This window comes from Protopterus annectens, chromosome 2.part1, assembly GCF_019279795.1.
Source record: "Protopterus annectens isolate FY-2018-M chromosome 2.part1, PAN1.0, whole genome shotgun sequence".
NCBI classification, from domain to species: Eukaryota; Metazoa; Chordata; order Ceratodontiformes; family Protopteridae; genus Protopterus; species Protopterus annectens.
Genome location: NC_056729.1, coordinates 1,580,411,329 through 1,580,428,299, shown reverse-complemented (window position 1 = coordinate 1,580,428,299; position 16,971 = coordinate 1,580,411,329). Strand labels below are relative to the sequence as shown.

Here is a 16,971-nt window from a genome sequence, read left to right as displayed (position 1 = left end):
CCACTATTTATATCAGCTCAGCTCAAACTGAATAACAGTTTGGGGATGTGGGAAGGTGCCCTTAAATCTGTGAAAGTTGGATGACTATTTTATCTTTTGCAAGATATAAGCCATATAGATATGGCTACTGCAGCAGTGATCAATACAAAGAACATCCACAGAGACCAGTAGCTGCTCCATAGGTTAAGGTGAGAAAGAAGCTCTGAAGATGGACAGTGAAGTCTGAACAAGTCAATAAAATATTAGGTAGAGAAAAATGGTTATAAGGTAAGTAAACCACTCACAGTCCTCTAAAAGCTCAATATTATGCCACTTACACACATACCTACAAAATCTTTATGAAAATAAAGTAAAAAAATACAATATTTTACACAAAAGCATTGGCAAACAAGACTCCCTTAGAACATCAATGTTGTTGTTGTTCTTTCGGCTTTTCCCGGTTAGGGGTCGCCACAGCGGAACTCTGGTCCGCTAATGATTGGCAGTGGATTTTTACAGTGCCGAGGTGCCAGCTCGACGCCCAACCTTCAACGAAGGCACGCCCATTCTACGCATGTCTTTCCAACGCCACTCGACAGTGGGGAGGACATGTAGACTCCACAGTGCTCCAGCCGAGAATCGAATGGGAGAACCTCTTGCTGTGAGGCAACAACTTCCACGATGCCAGTCCAAAAACACTTGGTTTCCTAGCAAATCACAACAATCTAGTCAAAAAAATACAACTTATCCTCGTAATATCAATTTAGTTCAAGGTTTTCCCCAAAAGGGGACTATTCTGCCCAGTCTTGAAGGAGTGTTATATGACCAACAGTTCCATAGGGCTGGTGAAGCAGCGCACTTCAGTGGCAAGAAGTCTTCTTATACAGAGCTCCTCTTGTGCTCCTGACAATTATAGTGAATGAAGAGTGCAGTTTAGCATTGAAAGCTGGGTAGATGCAGTGGGGTAGGACACAAAATAGCTTAGGTTACTTCAATAGTGTTCTAATATTGAACACCCAGAGTCCTGAGACACTCCATGGCTAAAGTCAGAAAATGATTAGAAAAGATCAGGAACTTTTTTTTTTGTCCTGAGAAGGCTAGGCTCTTTTGAAGGATGTGTCCAGAAGCCCCCCCCCCCAGAAACATTATCCTGTAAGAAAGAATGAGAGTTTACCAAGAACCTCAAACTGATCAGGAATTCCTTTATCCATGCAAGACATACCTGGCATTTTAAGAGAGTCTGAAAATATAAGACAGTTGTCTAGATATGGAAAGACCTATATGCATTGAAATTTGCAGTCAACAATGACTGGTGCCAGATACTTATTAAACAACCTTGCAGCATTAGATAGTTCAAAGAGTAAGATGGTTAAGTGACAATGAAAGACAGATACAGAAAATATTTAAAAAGTATGAAATCTTAGCGAATTGGTGTGTGATAAATTTATCATCTTTTAAATCTGATGTTACCAAAAAAAACTTAGAGGGGGTATGACAGATAACAAGATTGAAGGGACAACATTTTGAACTCTGGGACTTTGGCATAAAACTTGAGAAAAGAAAGATCTTGGACCTGATATCCAAGTTCCTTCCTCCTTTGCACCAAAAACCAATCTTGAAAAAAGTCCTTCCCCAGTTTGCTCTGGGGGTACTGTTTCTATGACCCCACGAGATAACATTTGCTCTAGGACTTGAGGAAATAAGAAAGTCTGCCCTGCAGGCTAAGGGGGAAATTGCATGAAAGGAAGCCCCACTTCTAACTGTATACATGCGAATGATTCTCATAACTCATTTATCTGAGCTTTAGCATTGGTAACCTTAATTGTAGTGAAGATAATGCCTGTGCATACAGCAGTCATATTGGGCCAGTTACTCCCATCTGGAGGGTTAAAAGTCTTTGTTGAAAATGTACATATTTTGTATCTTTGTTCTAAGTTAAAAGTGAATGGAGGCTCTACAAATGTATTTAATTCTTCTGGTTTGAGGGTTTTCATTAAAGGAAAAAGTCATCAAAAATGTGACAGATTGATATGAAGATGAAAAGAAACAACAATACTAAAGATCAGCCTGCCAAACAGTATGTGCACATGAGACAAAAGTTGGAAATGCACATTCAAAAAACTGTCATGTGTAATAGGTGGGAGTAATAGCTTTCTATCATAATGGTTACTCTGTCCATATTCTCTTAGAATGCAAATGGCCTTACATGTATAGACAAAAAGAGTACTGAATTATATTAAGAAATGGAGGGTACAAATAGTAATGTAGCAGGAGACACATTTGTTGGAAATAAACATGTGAATTACACAATGAAAGGATTTCAGGACGGATATTCAGCAGAATATCTGAAACAAAGGAACAGGGGAGTAATAAAACTGATTTCTAGAGGAACTCCAAAGGTGATAAAAGAGGGAAAAAAGAAATAATTTTAGATTCTCAGTAGTAAGGGGCTTTGGGCAATGGAAGGAGGATTACGCTGGCATGTATTTATATTCCACACAAAAAAATGCCATTATGGAGCTTAAGAAATCTTTAGGAGAAATAATGAGCTTTCAACAGAAAATATTATTTATAGGCGGCAACTGGAACTTGACTTGCAATAGTGAGAATGTATCAGGAGGGTGTAGAAGGTAAAATATAACAAAATAGGGTAGATTTCTGAAAAAAAATGAAAATATTTGGTTAGGAAGATGTGAATTCATTATTAGTAACTCAAGAGAGAATTTACTTATTAATCCCCAAAGTGCAATAACTGGGTTAGGCTGGATAGAAATTATATTTCACCGTAGCGTGAACATTTAATTGAAAGTTTCAACTAACATCCAATAACTATTTTAGATCATGCCCTGATAAAAACAAAGACACAGATACAGAGAAATTAACTAAAGTTGAGTGACTGACACTTTCACACTTACTTGTTAAAACTAAAAAGAGATTAGTTTAAAAAATGGATGGAAATTATTCCAGAGTTGTTAGGGAATGGAGAAATACAACACAATACATTTAATATATATTGCAATCAATTAATTAAGACCAATTAAGTTAAAAAAATCAATTAAAACAGTATAAATTTAAAGGTACAAGACCTAAAAAAATACATAATATGACAAACTTTAGAATATTACATATAAAAATATTTTGACTTGACACTATGGTTTGTCATGACATATAATATGTCATGTCACCTCATGTTTATGTAACCCCTAAACACAAAGTTAGTATATGCTCATAGTAAATGTAAATAGGTATATGCTCATAATAAATATTCAATAAATAGATAACTTAATAGATAAAATAGAATACATAAAATGTATAATATGTGATATTTCCTACAACATATAAGTGGACACATCCTAAAAGTTTCAGTTTATAAAACAACCATAAGAACGCAATATTCTAAAGTTTGTCATATTATGCATTTTTTATTTCTTGTACCTTTAAATTTATACTGTTTTAATTGATTTTTGAACTTAATTGGTCTTAATTAATTGATTGCAATATATATTAAATGTATTGTGTTGTGTTGAGCTGTCTGAAGAAGTTCAGGTATGTGCCTCAACAAAAGAAATTAAAAAAGGAATATTATATTTATAAAGTTGCAGAAAATATTTTAAGAACTAAGTCAGCATGGGAACAGAGAAATAAGATTTTACCAGAATTTATGAATGCAAGTAGGGGTACAGAAAATAGGCAAGATGGGATTGGAATTTACTGGAGAAAACAGGCAAAGGAACCAAGGTATTGGGATTAAATAACTAGAGAGGGAAAGGCAAAAGAATAGGGGATGAGGCTAAGCAGAGGCCAGGACTGTAGGTTAGAGATTACCTTCCCTACCAGGGACTGATATAAGAAAGACCAGCTCAAACAGAGTTTTTAGTTGAGTCTAGAACAGAAGTTGCTATTAAAAAAGAGAAAATTAGTAGGGCATATAAAATAATGCAAGATAATTATAAGAACCAATCAGGAGGTTAGAAAAGATTAGGAAGAGAGAGAATTGAAAAGCATTTTACAAAGGAACAATGAAAGGTTATATGTAAGGCTCTCAAGTATGCAGCAAAGTCTAGAAGGTAGGTTTAATATTTTTGCTTGGAAGTATATGCATACATATTTTTATACCCCATGCAGACTTCAAAGAATATTTCATCAGGTGGATAGCAAATGACTGAGGTGTGGTGGAGAAGAAATAAGTAGCTGTTACCATGTTTTTTTAGGAGTGTAATGAGCTGACAAGATTTTAAACCTTCTCTGGAGAGTACTCCGTAAGAAATATTGCAGGAGCAAAAAATAATTTGGCAAAGTTTCAAAACACATCTGTACTCTGGCAAGGAAGGAGGTGCAGGTTAAGTGCTGTGTAATACAACAAGCAAGAATCTCTCTGACATACCTCTGCAAGACAAAGTCCATGGCAGCAGATGCAGGACAGCAACCAAATCTTTTAACTCAAAGAGCACTTTATTTGCGGAAAAATAATAAAATAAGTTGATAAAATAAGTTGAATAGCAGCAGTAAATCAGCAATAAATCAAGCGGTTTTGTCGCTGTTCATTCAGAGACCTTTTCAAGATATAGGACACAGTCAACAGTCCCTTTTAAAAATAGTGAAAAACAACCCCCTAATTACTCTCCACCAATAAGTTACATTCATCAATTAGGTTCTCATAAATTATTCAACAGCTGGATAATTCTTTTTTTAAAAGTATAGAAACTGTATAAAAGATAACACTCTCATTGTAAACCATAAAATGCATAATATGTTGCAATAAAAACATTCACCATCCAAACATTTAAAATAAACTGTATGTATATGTATATACACATACACAATTCTCTTTTTATCTATTTATCTTTCTAGTGCCTTCAATTTGAGAAAACATGCTAAAGACAGGGCATCATTTATACCTGGCCAACTTGTTGCATTCATTCTAATTTGCCATATAGCCTCCTGTTTTTCTGATTGTAGTGTCCATGGGCCTTCAAGTCCGTCCAGAATCATAAACTTAAAAGTATGGTCAGGGAAATCATTACAGTGTTTTGCAAGGGCATTCGTTTCTTTTTTCAACTTTATATCTCTAAGGTGTTAGTAAATTCTACTTTTAACCTTCCTTTCAGTTTTTCCAGTGTAGTATGCTGGGCATTTCATGCATAAAGCACAATATACCACTCTTTCAGTCTGGCACGAACCTTTCTTTTTTATCTTTATCATAGTCCCATTTATTACACAGGAGGGCCCCTCTAAAACGTGTGTACACATTGTGCATGACCCACATTTTTTCATACAGCCTGCTATAGGTTTCTTAATTTTTGCTTCAAGAATATTTTTGAGGGTTCGCCCCCTCCTGTATACTATGTTCGGTTTTTCACCCACCCATTCTCGAACATCGTTCATGATCTAACAATAGCCCAATTCTTATGTACGATGTCAGCAATCATTTTATTGGACCCTATTATAGGCTGTAACTAATGCTGACCTGGAGTATGCTACTCCTACGGTCTCAGTGTCCACCTCCACACTCTCCTTACAGGACCAATGATAGGCCGTAGCATCTACCACTCTAGCATCAGTTACCCCTATGGTCTCAGTTAATTCCTCAAGCTCATCTCTCTCTATATATCCATTAAGGTCATCCATCCCTATAAGTAAATGTGGTTCATTTATATCTTGGTTAAGGATGGCTTTAAAGTGTCCTCTTTCTATTTTATTTACTACTTCAATAAGTAACTTGTTCACTAAAATAGTAGGATAACCCCTTTTAACAAACACCACCTCTGCAAGCCCAGGAGTTTCCATAATGCCACATGCAATATCCTACTCTATGAGATTTCTTTCCTGCAGTAAAGAATTTGTACACTTCCTGTAGCATGTATAAATGAACCTGGACACAAAGATGGAAGAGTTTCAAAACAGAAAACTAACAGGTGAAAAGGGATTAAAGTTGTAAGCTATCATTTAACTATAACCTAGGGTTTTACAATTTAATTTGACTTCAGGACAAACTACATAAAGAAGTCCAAATTTGATCTGCATTTTTATTTATTTTTTTAGCATTCCTTTTTACATCTCAAAATTCCTTGTGTCACTCGTGCAGAGATCTACACTATATAGTACACTGACACTGTGAAAATGTAGTGTGCATTCATCTACAACATTCTGTAAATAAATAAATAACTGCTGTGAATAACACTGGACATGGTGCACACCTATTCTTGTCCAACAGTCTGCGGTTATTACATTTTAAGGATCAAGAAAGAAAAGACTAAAAGTGAACTGCTGCTGGCAGAAATGCCTTCCATTCATAAGGGATAACTACAAAAGCAAATTACCTCCAGCTCTCCATTCTCTGCGGCATCATGCAAGGGAGTGCCTCCCCAGTTATCCAGGGTTATCTCTCCACCATGGAGCAAAAGCCAGCTCAAAACCTTGGAGTGACCTCGACTGGCAGCAAAATGCATTGCAGTAGCACCATCATTATCTTGGTCAGTGAGTCGGATATCAGTGAAGCTCACCTGAAAGGGAAAGATCAAGAAAAGTGAAGCTAAACCCAAAACAATGTGTTAAAGCCATGATTCAGTTGGTGCAATGCCATGAAAACCATCTGGGTAATCTGCATAAAACATCAGCCATGTTTGAAACAGGAAGCCAACCGCTTAATTTTTACACAAGAAGTTATTAAAGTATATCTCACGGTGTAAAAAGTACAGTTTTGCACCTACCATAAATGTAGATGTTCGAAGATCCACATTGCTGCAGTCCTTACATATGGGTAGTCCGCTGTCCTCGGTCGGCCCGAATACCAAAGTATAAGGCTGACGTCGGTCATGGGCGCTCAGATCTGACATCAGAGCGTCAGGGTATAAAAGCGCATGACCGACGTCATATCCTCAGTCTTTTCTTGCCCCAGATGTCAGAAGGCCCTAAAAAGAAAGGCCACAGCCCAAAACAGGATACCTCCCAAAACATGCCCAACAACAACCATCACCCAAACCATATAACCATGCCAAACTACAGAGGGAAGGATGGAGGGTATTGGACTGCAGCAATGTGGATCTTGAACATCTACATTTATGGTAGGTACAAAACTGTACTATGTTCTTCATCTCACATTGCTGCAGTCCTTACATATGGGTAGAATCCCAAAGCAGAGGTAAAGGGAGGATGGCAAAATCATAAAGCATTAGGGGCTGCTAAAATGCCCTGTAATATTGCAGTGGCAAATCCAGCCCTAGACTTAGAATAAAGAGGAAGGTGGTAATGCTTGGAAAAGTATGTACTGAACTCCAAGTGGCTGCTTCCAAAATATCTTTGTAGCTACCCCTTAGAAAGGCAGTAGAAGTGGCAGTAGCTCTAGTGGAATGAGGTCTGATTCCAGCCGGAATCTCCTTACCATGATGGGAATAACAGAAAGAAATACAAAACCAATCCATTTAGAAATAGTTTGTTTTGAAACAGGTTTTCCCTGAGAACCCAAAGCAAAAGAAACAAACAACTGCTGAGACTGCCTGAACCCTTGGTTCTGCTCAAATAATAACGTAACTGCCTGTGAATATCCAAAGTATGCAAAATCTTCTCCCTTTATTTTGAGGGTTTGCATAAAAAGTAGGCAAATGAATAGTTTGGTTCAAGGCCACACTAGAAACCACTTTAGGCATAAAGGAAGGATTAGTACGCAAAGATACCATATCCTTATGAAAAATCAGGAAAGGTTCCACTGCCATAAGGGCCTGTAATTCAGAAACCCTTCTTGCAGAGGTAATGGCCAACAAAAAAGCAGTCTTCCATGATAAATACTTTAACTCGGCAGTAGCTGCAGGCTCAAAAGGTTGTAGAGTAAGCTTTTCCAACACAAAATTGAGATCCCAAGCAGGAGTAGGAGCTCTACGTGGGGGTCTTATGTTCTTTGCCCTCTAAGAAATTGCTTAAACAAAGGATGGGAAAATAAAGGAGGGTCACAGTCATAGTGAGCAGAAATGGCTGCAGCATGAACCTTTATCGAGGAGAAAGACAAACCCTTGTCCAATAACTCAGTAAGATATTGAAGAGAAACACTTAAATCAGGTTTGGAAACATCAAAGTCCTTCGCTTTGCTCCAAAGAAAAATCTCCTCCATTTATCAGCGTAAACTTTCCTTGTACTAGGCCTTCTGGCCTCCAAAATAACATTCAAAACTTGTTGTGGAAGCTGAGACCCTCCAGGGTCTAAAACAGAATATGCCAGGCTGTGAGATGCAGAGACTGAATCTTGACATTGAGGAAGTGATTGCCCTCCTGAGACAAAAGATGCGGAATCAAAGGCAGAGGCCATGGAGGCTCCCGCACTAAACTCCTCAGTAGTGGGTACCAGTGCTGTCGAGGCCAATCCGGCGCTATCAGAATCATGGATGGCTTGTCTTTTCTGGCCTTCAAGAGTACCTTGGGAATGAGAGGCAGAGGTGGAAAGGCATAGACATGAAGATTGCTCCAACTGAATGATAGAGCATCCACCTTCCAAACTGTGGGATGAAACATTTTTGTGCAAAACTTTGGCAACTGGTAATTTAGTGGAGAAGCGAACAGATCTATGTCTGGAGTCCCCCATAACACTGTCAACTTTTGAAATACAAGAGGATCCAGTTTCCACTCGTGAGGATCCACTATTTGTCTGCTCAACACATCTGCTAAGGAGTTCTGTGCTCCTGGTAGAAACCTTGCCTGAAGATTGAGGTGTAAACTGAGAGCAGTCTCCCACAAAATCATCGCTTGCCTGCAAAGAGGGTACGAATGGGTTCCCCCCTGCTTGTTGATGTACCACATGACAGTAGTGTTGTCTGTTTGAATCAACACCTGCCCTGGGTGAAGTAAATCCTTGAAAGCCATCAATGCAAACTGAACTGCTAACATCTCCTTCAAGTTGATATGCAAATGTTGAAGTCTGACAGGCCACATGTCTTGCACCCATTTTCCATTGAGGTGTGCTCCCCAAGCCTTGTCCGAGGCATCTGTCGTTAGAATCTGACTCGCCTCTGGTCGGGTCACAGAGAGTCCCTTGTTTAGGTGACATTCCTGAGCCCACCACAAAAATTCCTTCTGAATGCAAGGTATTATCTGAATGACAGTGTCTAGATCTTGGCAGTGTTGTGTCCATACATTTTTGAGATACCATTGAAGCTTCCTCATATGTAGTTTGGCATTGGGAAGCACCAGAATACAAGATGCCATGAACCCCAAGGCTTGAAGGACTGTCCTTGCAGTCAGCCTGGACTGTAGAGACATTTGATGGAAATAAAGAGAAAGGCTTCTTTGTTTGTCCGGGGTCAAAAAAGCCATCTGGGAAGCTGTATTCAGTCTCACACCCAGAAAGCACATGTCCTGAGAGGGTACTAGACTGGACTTTGTTTCGTTCACAGAATACCCTAGGCATCTTAACACTACCATCACATACTGTAGATGATGAAGAAGTTCGTCCTTGTCTTGTGCAATAATCAGGCAATCGTCCAAATAAGGATAAATCTGTATCCCTTTTAACCTGAAAAAGGCTATCACTGGAGCCAGAACCTTTGTGAACACTCTGGGCGCAGTAGATAAGCCAAAGGGCAATGCAGAGAACTGATAATGTAAATTTCCAGCCCGAAAACGCAGGTACCTCCTGCAACTGGGCCTGATAGGAACATGAAGATAAGCCTCTTTGAGATCCAGAGTTACCATCCAGTGATCTTTTCCCAACAGAGGTAAAAGCTGTTGTAACGTCAGCATTTTGAACTTTGGAATGTCCAGATAAGTGTTGAGGATAGATAAATCCAAAATTGGTCTCCACGTGTTCCCTTTCTTTGGTACTAGAAACAGGCGAGAATAAAATCCTAGGCCCACTTCTGACAGAGGAACTGGCTGTATAGCTCCTATTTGAAGAAGTAAAGAAATCTGCTTGTGAGCCTCTATCCTTTGGCGAGGAGGAACGTCTGGCATGCCTTTGAAAGGAGGCAGTGTATGGAAATAGAACTTGTAGCCTCGGTTTATAATGTCTAATACCCATTTGTCCTGGGTGACTAAAAGCCAGTTTTGCTTGAAAAGTGCTAACTTTCCTCCCAAAGGAGCTGCCAGGCAAGAAGAATCTGGCAGCTGAAAATGCAGGTCATTGGGCCTGTTTACGAAAGGACTGGCCCCTGCCCTCACCTGCAGATTGTGCAGGCGAACACCAAGTTCTAGGCCTAAATGTACTGTGAGCTCTGCCCCTGCCACGTCTAGATCTACCCCTAGACTGAGAATCAGAAGAAGGGTACGCCCACCCCTTAGTAGGCCAATTTCTACTAAACTTTGGAGGTTGCACCTGCAAAAAATCTTTAACAGTCTGCATAGACTTAGCCTTGTCTTCCATTTTCTTCAAAACCGACTCCACAGGGGGACCAAACAAAACTTCAGACTGTAAAGGGGCATCCAGAATTCTAGTTTTAACATGCTCAGACAAATTCTGATCCTTAAGCCAGGCGTGCCTACGAAGAACTGAACCAGTGGCAGCCACCCTAGAAGAGGCCTGTACAGCATCAAAACCACACTGCAAAGAATGCTTACCCACCTGTTCAGAGACATGTACTAAATCCTGCAATTCTTTACACTCTATGCCCTCTGCCAAAGCATCCACTTTAGATTTTAGCTGAGAAAGGAGGAAATTCTGATACTTCAACATATGAAACTGGCAATTCAAAGCCCTCATTGCTAAAGTAGAAGAGGTATACACCTTCTTACCCCATCTATCCAAAGCCCTAGTTTCCTTATCTAGAGGAACCGGATTCTTTACAACAGAGGCTCTAACACCCTTAGGCCCCTGACTAATAGTTTCTGGGTCCGCCCTAGGACTCTTATACAGATATTTATGAGCCTCAGGCACCCTGTAATACCTGTCCGGTTTGACTGGCGCAGGAGGCAAAGAATCTGGATTAAGGGAAGCCTCCGAGAAAACATCTTGAACAACATCCAAAACAGGAGGTATAGCCAAGGGCCTATGCTGTGGTAAAAACAAGAATTCCCTAAGCCTCTTCCGTGAATCAGAGAAATCCTGTCCTTCCCACTTAAAATGCTCCCTCATGGAATGCAGAGTTTCTGAAAATGAAAAATCCTCTGGAGGAGAAGCAGAAGGAGTGGAATCCTCTGCATCAGAGTCCGAATAAGGGAGAAAATCTTGAATATCTTCAGCAGAAGACTCTGAGTCATCTGAGGCCTGATCCAGACTTTCCAACTCTGGCTCCACCCTGGGCCTCTTATCAGGAGGGGGCATAGAACCTCTAATTAAAGTAATCAAATCTTCTGCCATTTTAAGCATGTGCTTTTTAGGCACAGACCCTGAAGTACCTGGAGTGACACCAGAGGAAGGCAAAACAGACCTGCCCTAAGAAGAAGCCTTAGAAGTAGTAGCAGAAGGCCTAACCACCTTAGGCATAGAAGGGAGAACAGTAACCTGAGAGGCCCCTTCAGCTTGACCTGACTCCTGTGAGGCCACATCCTGCAAAATCAAAGTTTCCCCCTGAGACTCAACAGTAACTTCAGAAACTGCAGCCGGATCCACCTGTTCCACTGTAGCTTCTACAGGACCGGCGTCCGAAAGGGACGAAACATCCTGTCTAGGTTTTAAAGATTTGTCTTTGCGCTTCTTCGTGGAAGCGGGCGTCGGAGGATCCGACGGCATATTATAATTACACCGCTTACCAAAGACTAACCTAGCGCAATCTAACCTTCGTTTTATGGTGCGCTTATTAAACCTAGCACAAAACCGACACCCTACTACGTCGTGCTCAGGTCCCAAACAAGGAATGCAAAGAGAATGATAATCCCTATGCGGTATCTGTTTCCCACAAGAAATACAATTATTCACTTTTTCTGACATCCGGAATTAACTGAGGCAAGAAAAAACAAAAATATTCCCCAACGGGGTACTTAGCCCAACTTGGTTTCGGTCTGAAACTCAGAATACGAAAATTTCAGAACGCCGAACGGCACTCGCTTCGCTGCTTCTGCATCGGACCATGCGGCAAAAAAGACTGAGGATATGACGTCGGTCATGCGCTTTTATACCCTGACGCTCTGATGTCAGATCTGAGCGCCCATGACCGACGTCAGCCTTATACTTTGGTATTCGGGCCGACCGAGGACAGCGGACTACCCATATGTAAGGACTGCAGCAATGTGAGATGAAGAACATCAGTCAGGATAAGGGATATGGGTGTCAAAACTACAATAGACCTTGCGAGCAGAAACTCACACTATATATTAAATATATAGCTGAGAAGCTTTTCCGTTTTTAAAATAAACAAAACTAACCAATATAAAATCAATTTAAAAATGCCATTCATTTCCTTTCTCTTGGTCTTGAATTCATTTCTCAGCTGGATGCCATCAGGGTCAAATGTGCACGTCTTCCGAGTGTACACATGGTTATTCCCCAGGTGCTACAGTTTCCTAATGTGTCCTCAAAAATGCTGAGATGTGAACTGGTGATCCTGTAAACTGCCCACAGGAGTACGCATATATTTTATGTGTGTGTGTGTGTGTGTGTGTGTGTGTGTGTGTGTGTGTGTGTGTGTGTGTGTGTGTGTGTGTGTGTGTGTCCTGGTAGACTGGAATCTCCACAGGAAATGCTTCTTTGCTTTACACTCACTGCATGCTTAGAGAGGCTCCAGCTCCCTCACAACACTGACAGGACAAAGCAGGCAAAGGAGAATGAGTGAATGAATGAATGAATGAATGAATGAATGAATGAATGAATGAATGAATGAATGCAACTCATCCCCAAGCCACTGAAAGTACAGTTGTGTAAGTAAACATACCATAACAGTAGATGTTCAAATGATCACTGCTGCAGTAGCCTGCACTATATGGGCTATACCCTCTTAAGGATATAACAGCCAGCTTCCAAAGCATCTGGGTATCTTCCACTCACCCAAACCATTAACTAGCTTGAGTTCAGTTAAATAAAAGACAGGTTTAGATCCCAAGCCCTTCAGAGCTTTTGTGCTAATTGACAGAGGGAGGCTAACTCCTGAGAAGACATTGTTAGGGAAAACAAAAACTGATGTCCAAACCATGGCATAAAAAATACAACAGTAAACAAGGGGGATGGAGGGAGGGAGTGGCTACTGCAGCAGTGATCATTCTACTGTTATGGTAAGTTTACTTATACAACAGTACTATGCTCAGCATACTGATCACTGCTGCCGCAGCCTAAGCTATATTGGTAGATTACCGTAGCTTAGAACATCTGGGAGGTGAAGGGGAAGGGTCTAGAAGCCCTGTGGAATAGTACCAGAAAAAACCTGATCTAGATGTATAAAATGAATCTAGCTTGTAGTGCTTTATAAAAGTATGTACAGACGACCTAGTGGCTACTTCCCGAATACTTCTAGAGTCCAGTCCTTTCCAAAAAGTCAAAGTGGAAGCCAAGATTCTGGTAGTGTGTGCCTTGACCCTGCTTGAATAGTATTGTTGTAGTGGGAGTAACAAAAGTTAATAGCCTGAAACAACCACTTTGAAATAGTCAGTTTTGGCATAGGCTGTTACTTTTTACTTTCACAAGATATGAACAAAATCAAAACTTCTAAAAGATTTAGCTCTGGCAAGATATTACCTGAGCTGTGTGTGGATGTCCAAAGTATAAATTATCATAAACGCAAGGCATAAAAGAAGGATTAGTTCTCAAAGAAACCTTGGTCTCCATGGAAAATGAGATACGGCTGACCCACCATAAGAGCCTGAAACCTAGATTCACTTTATGTAGAGGTTATAGCAATCAGTAAAACTGTTTTCCATGTTAAAGACCTCAAGTCAGCCAGCTTAGCTGGTTCAAATATTAAGATCCCAAGGAGACGTCACTTTTTTTTAAGGTCTCTTACGTAATACCCCTTTCTAAAATATTTTGACGTGGGAATTCATTGAAAGTTTGGAATCCATGGGCAGACATGCTGAAGTGGCTGACAAATGAACCTTTACAGATGAGTAAGACAGGGCAAAGAAAAATAACTCACACAAATAGTGCAAAACCAGAGAAACACTTGCCCTGAATGGTTGCCAGTTATTTTGTTGACACTTGGCACCAACAGAAAACTTTTTCCATTTGCATATATCTGATTTTCTAGTAGCAGGCAGTCATGTCTCCATTAATATCAGCTGCATATCCACAGAAAATAGTGCATAAAATGTATTAAGACCTTATCATCCAGTGAAGTTGTTTGGAGTAGAGATGTATCAAACACCACTGTTCTTTTGTGAGTAGATCTATTCTGGGAGGAGGCTTGTGGTAATTGCCCCTGGCAAATTCCAAAAGAAGGGAGGACCACTGTTGCCCAGGGCCAGAAGGGAGTCACTCCAATGTTCTTGACAGACTCCTTCTAACTCTTTAAAAGTATCCTGGATATCAGTGTAAAGGGTGGAAAGGCATACAGGAACATTCATGTCCAAGAAGAAGAAAATGCATCCGTCTTCCAGAATTTTGCCAAATGATTCTTCAGAGAGGAGGCAAAAAGGTCTACTTGAGGAACTCTGCATAGATGTATCAAATCTTGGAAACCTCCTAATCTAGTTTCTATTTGTGAGGGTCGGCCTGTGTCCTTTTCAGCTTGTCTGCCACATAATTTTGCATTATGGAATGTAGGATACAGATGGAGTATTGTGCTGAAAAGCAATATTCCATGCTACCATGGCTAGACAGCATTGGGGGTAAGATCTGGTTTCATAGGTTCATAAGCAAGTAGAAGGCTAGCTGCCCTTGCAGGCCATTTTAAGCCTAGCCAACTTCCCTTTTTGTGCTTGAAATAACCTATCCCATTTGGTTAGCGATTGGCCTTACCCATCCTGTGGATGAAAATGATATATTACCTCTAATGAAAATAACTGGCATAATACCTTAGATAACTTGAGGGGAGCCATGTTTGGGGTAAAGCATTTAGGAGCTGCATCTATTCATTAGCCGTACAAGGGCAGTCCTGGGGTAAATTTTCTACAATAGAAAAATTTTAATAGGTTTCCCATTGCTTATGCACTGCATCACTGTGGTGTTGTCTGTAACCACTTGTAGAGGTCCTGGGAACTTACAGTGATTCAGAGAGTTGAGTGTCTTGAGAAAAGCAAGCATCTTTTTAATATTTATGTGCTTTGGCCCGTCTTTATTGTCCCAGATAGCTTGCACTTTTATCCCCCTTGATACTGCCAGCCCCCACCAAGCAAAGTCCAAGGCATCTGTGGTGGCTGACTGCTTTGAAGCAGGAGGGGAGAAAGGCAGACCTGGGTTCAGTGATTATTTATTTTCTCACAAATCCCAGAACAGGAATATAAAGAATAGTGGATGTTGGTGCTGGGATCAAAGAGACTGTATCATTCTCATGTGAAGTCTTGCAAGAAGTATCATGAAATTACAGATGCCATGAGACCCAGAATCCTGAGTTATTCCCTTGCAGAGACCTCAATCTGAGTGGAAAGCCCCTGGAACAGATCTAAATATAAATCTAATTTTTCATATTTAAAAAAGCTCTTTGTAGTGAAGTGTCTAGCAGACACTGAAGAACACAATCCTGTGTGATACAGCAACAAAAAAAAAAAAAAGACTTTTGAAGGTTTTCTTGGAATCCCAGCCTGGGTAGGAGGTATCTCACCCACTTGACAGATTACTGACATTATGAAAAAAGACTACACAAAGATAATCAAGTTGTCTAAATATGGAAACACATAGATACCCTGTAGCCTGCAAAGGATTATGACACGAGCTACACATTTTTTGAAGTCTTAGAGCAATGGAAGACCAAAGAGTATGACAGACAAATGATAAAGTGATCCAGACATACTGGGTGGGTTTGCCATAATGATTAAGGTTTTCGCCTTAAAAACGCAAGGTACATTGTTTAATTCTAACCTTGGGTTATTAGCTAGGCTTAAAATGGCCCTTCAGAACAGTTAGCCTACTATTCACCTATGAATCTATAAAACTTAAAGAAGTACATGAAATCTGGCTTAATAGAAATGTGATGACAAGCATCGTTTAAATCTAGAGTTACTAAAAAAACTCAAATGAGGAAGAAGAGGTAAAACGTTGTGAAGCAAAGCATTTTTGAACTTGGGCATTACCACATTCTGATTTAGAAATGAAAGATCTAGAACTGATCTCCAGATGTTTTCTTTCTTTGTCACTAAAAACATCCCTGAATAAAATCCTTTTCTCAACAGGAAAAGAGGAACTATTTCTATTGTCCCCGTGACAGTTTTTCTTGTAGGGCAGGAGGAAAGAGAAGGGTTTGTTCAGGCAGAAGTGCAGGAATTCCCTGGGAAGGAGGAATTTCTCAAAACTGCCATAGGTAGACTTGTTGAATTGGTCTCAGAATCCATTTGTCTAAAACAATTTTTGGCAAAGAGAGAAATGGAAATTCAGACTTTATGGAAGGGATAAGGGATTACCGGTGGGGGGGGTGGGGGTTCAGGAATGGGATGAAGTCCCTTAAATAGTCATTCTGACTTATTTGACTGCGCTTTGCTCTGGGGCATTCCAGGTTTCTTTTTGGAACCTCCCTGCCATTGCTTTTTAAAAGTCTACTTATCAGCATTCTGCTAAGATTGTATTATGTTTCTTGCCAAAACTGGATGAGGGAAAAGAAACTCCCCTGGAAAATTCGGAGAATGTTATTGTTGTCTTTCGGCTTTTCCCGGTTAGGGGTCGCCACAGCGGAACTCCGGTCTGCTAATGATTGGCAGTAGATTTTCACGAACGCCGAGGTGCCAGCTCGACGTCCAACCTTCAACGAAGGCACGCCCATTTACGCATGTCTTTCGAATGCCCATCCAACTGCGGGGGAGGACATGCAGACTCCACACAGAAGGCACTCCCTGCACTCCAGCTGAGAATCGAACGGGAGAACCTCTTGCTGTGAGGCAACAATACTACCGCTGCACCACTGCGGAAGTACACATAAGAGCTGAAACATCTGACAGATTCCCTGAATCTGCTTACCGCTCTCATCATATTTTTTGATAACCTCTGTGGCAGAGGGTC

At 40.4% G+C, this 16,971-nt stretch overlaps 1 protein-coding gene across 1 annotated transcript in view; it reads right to left on the bottom strand.

Moving 5' to 3' along the window:
* The window catches only part of ESPN (espin), a 3,774,415-nt gene that overhangs the window by 2,451,019 nt on the left and 1,306,425 nt on the right, over positions 1–16,971 (bottom strand). Inside the window, exon 4 of the mRNA XM_044063026.1 lies at positions 6,300–6,482. Coding sequence (XP_043918961.1) covers positions 6,300–6,482 — 183 coding nt within the window. The remainder of the gene's footprint in view (positions 1–6,299; positions 6,483–16,971) is intronic.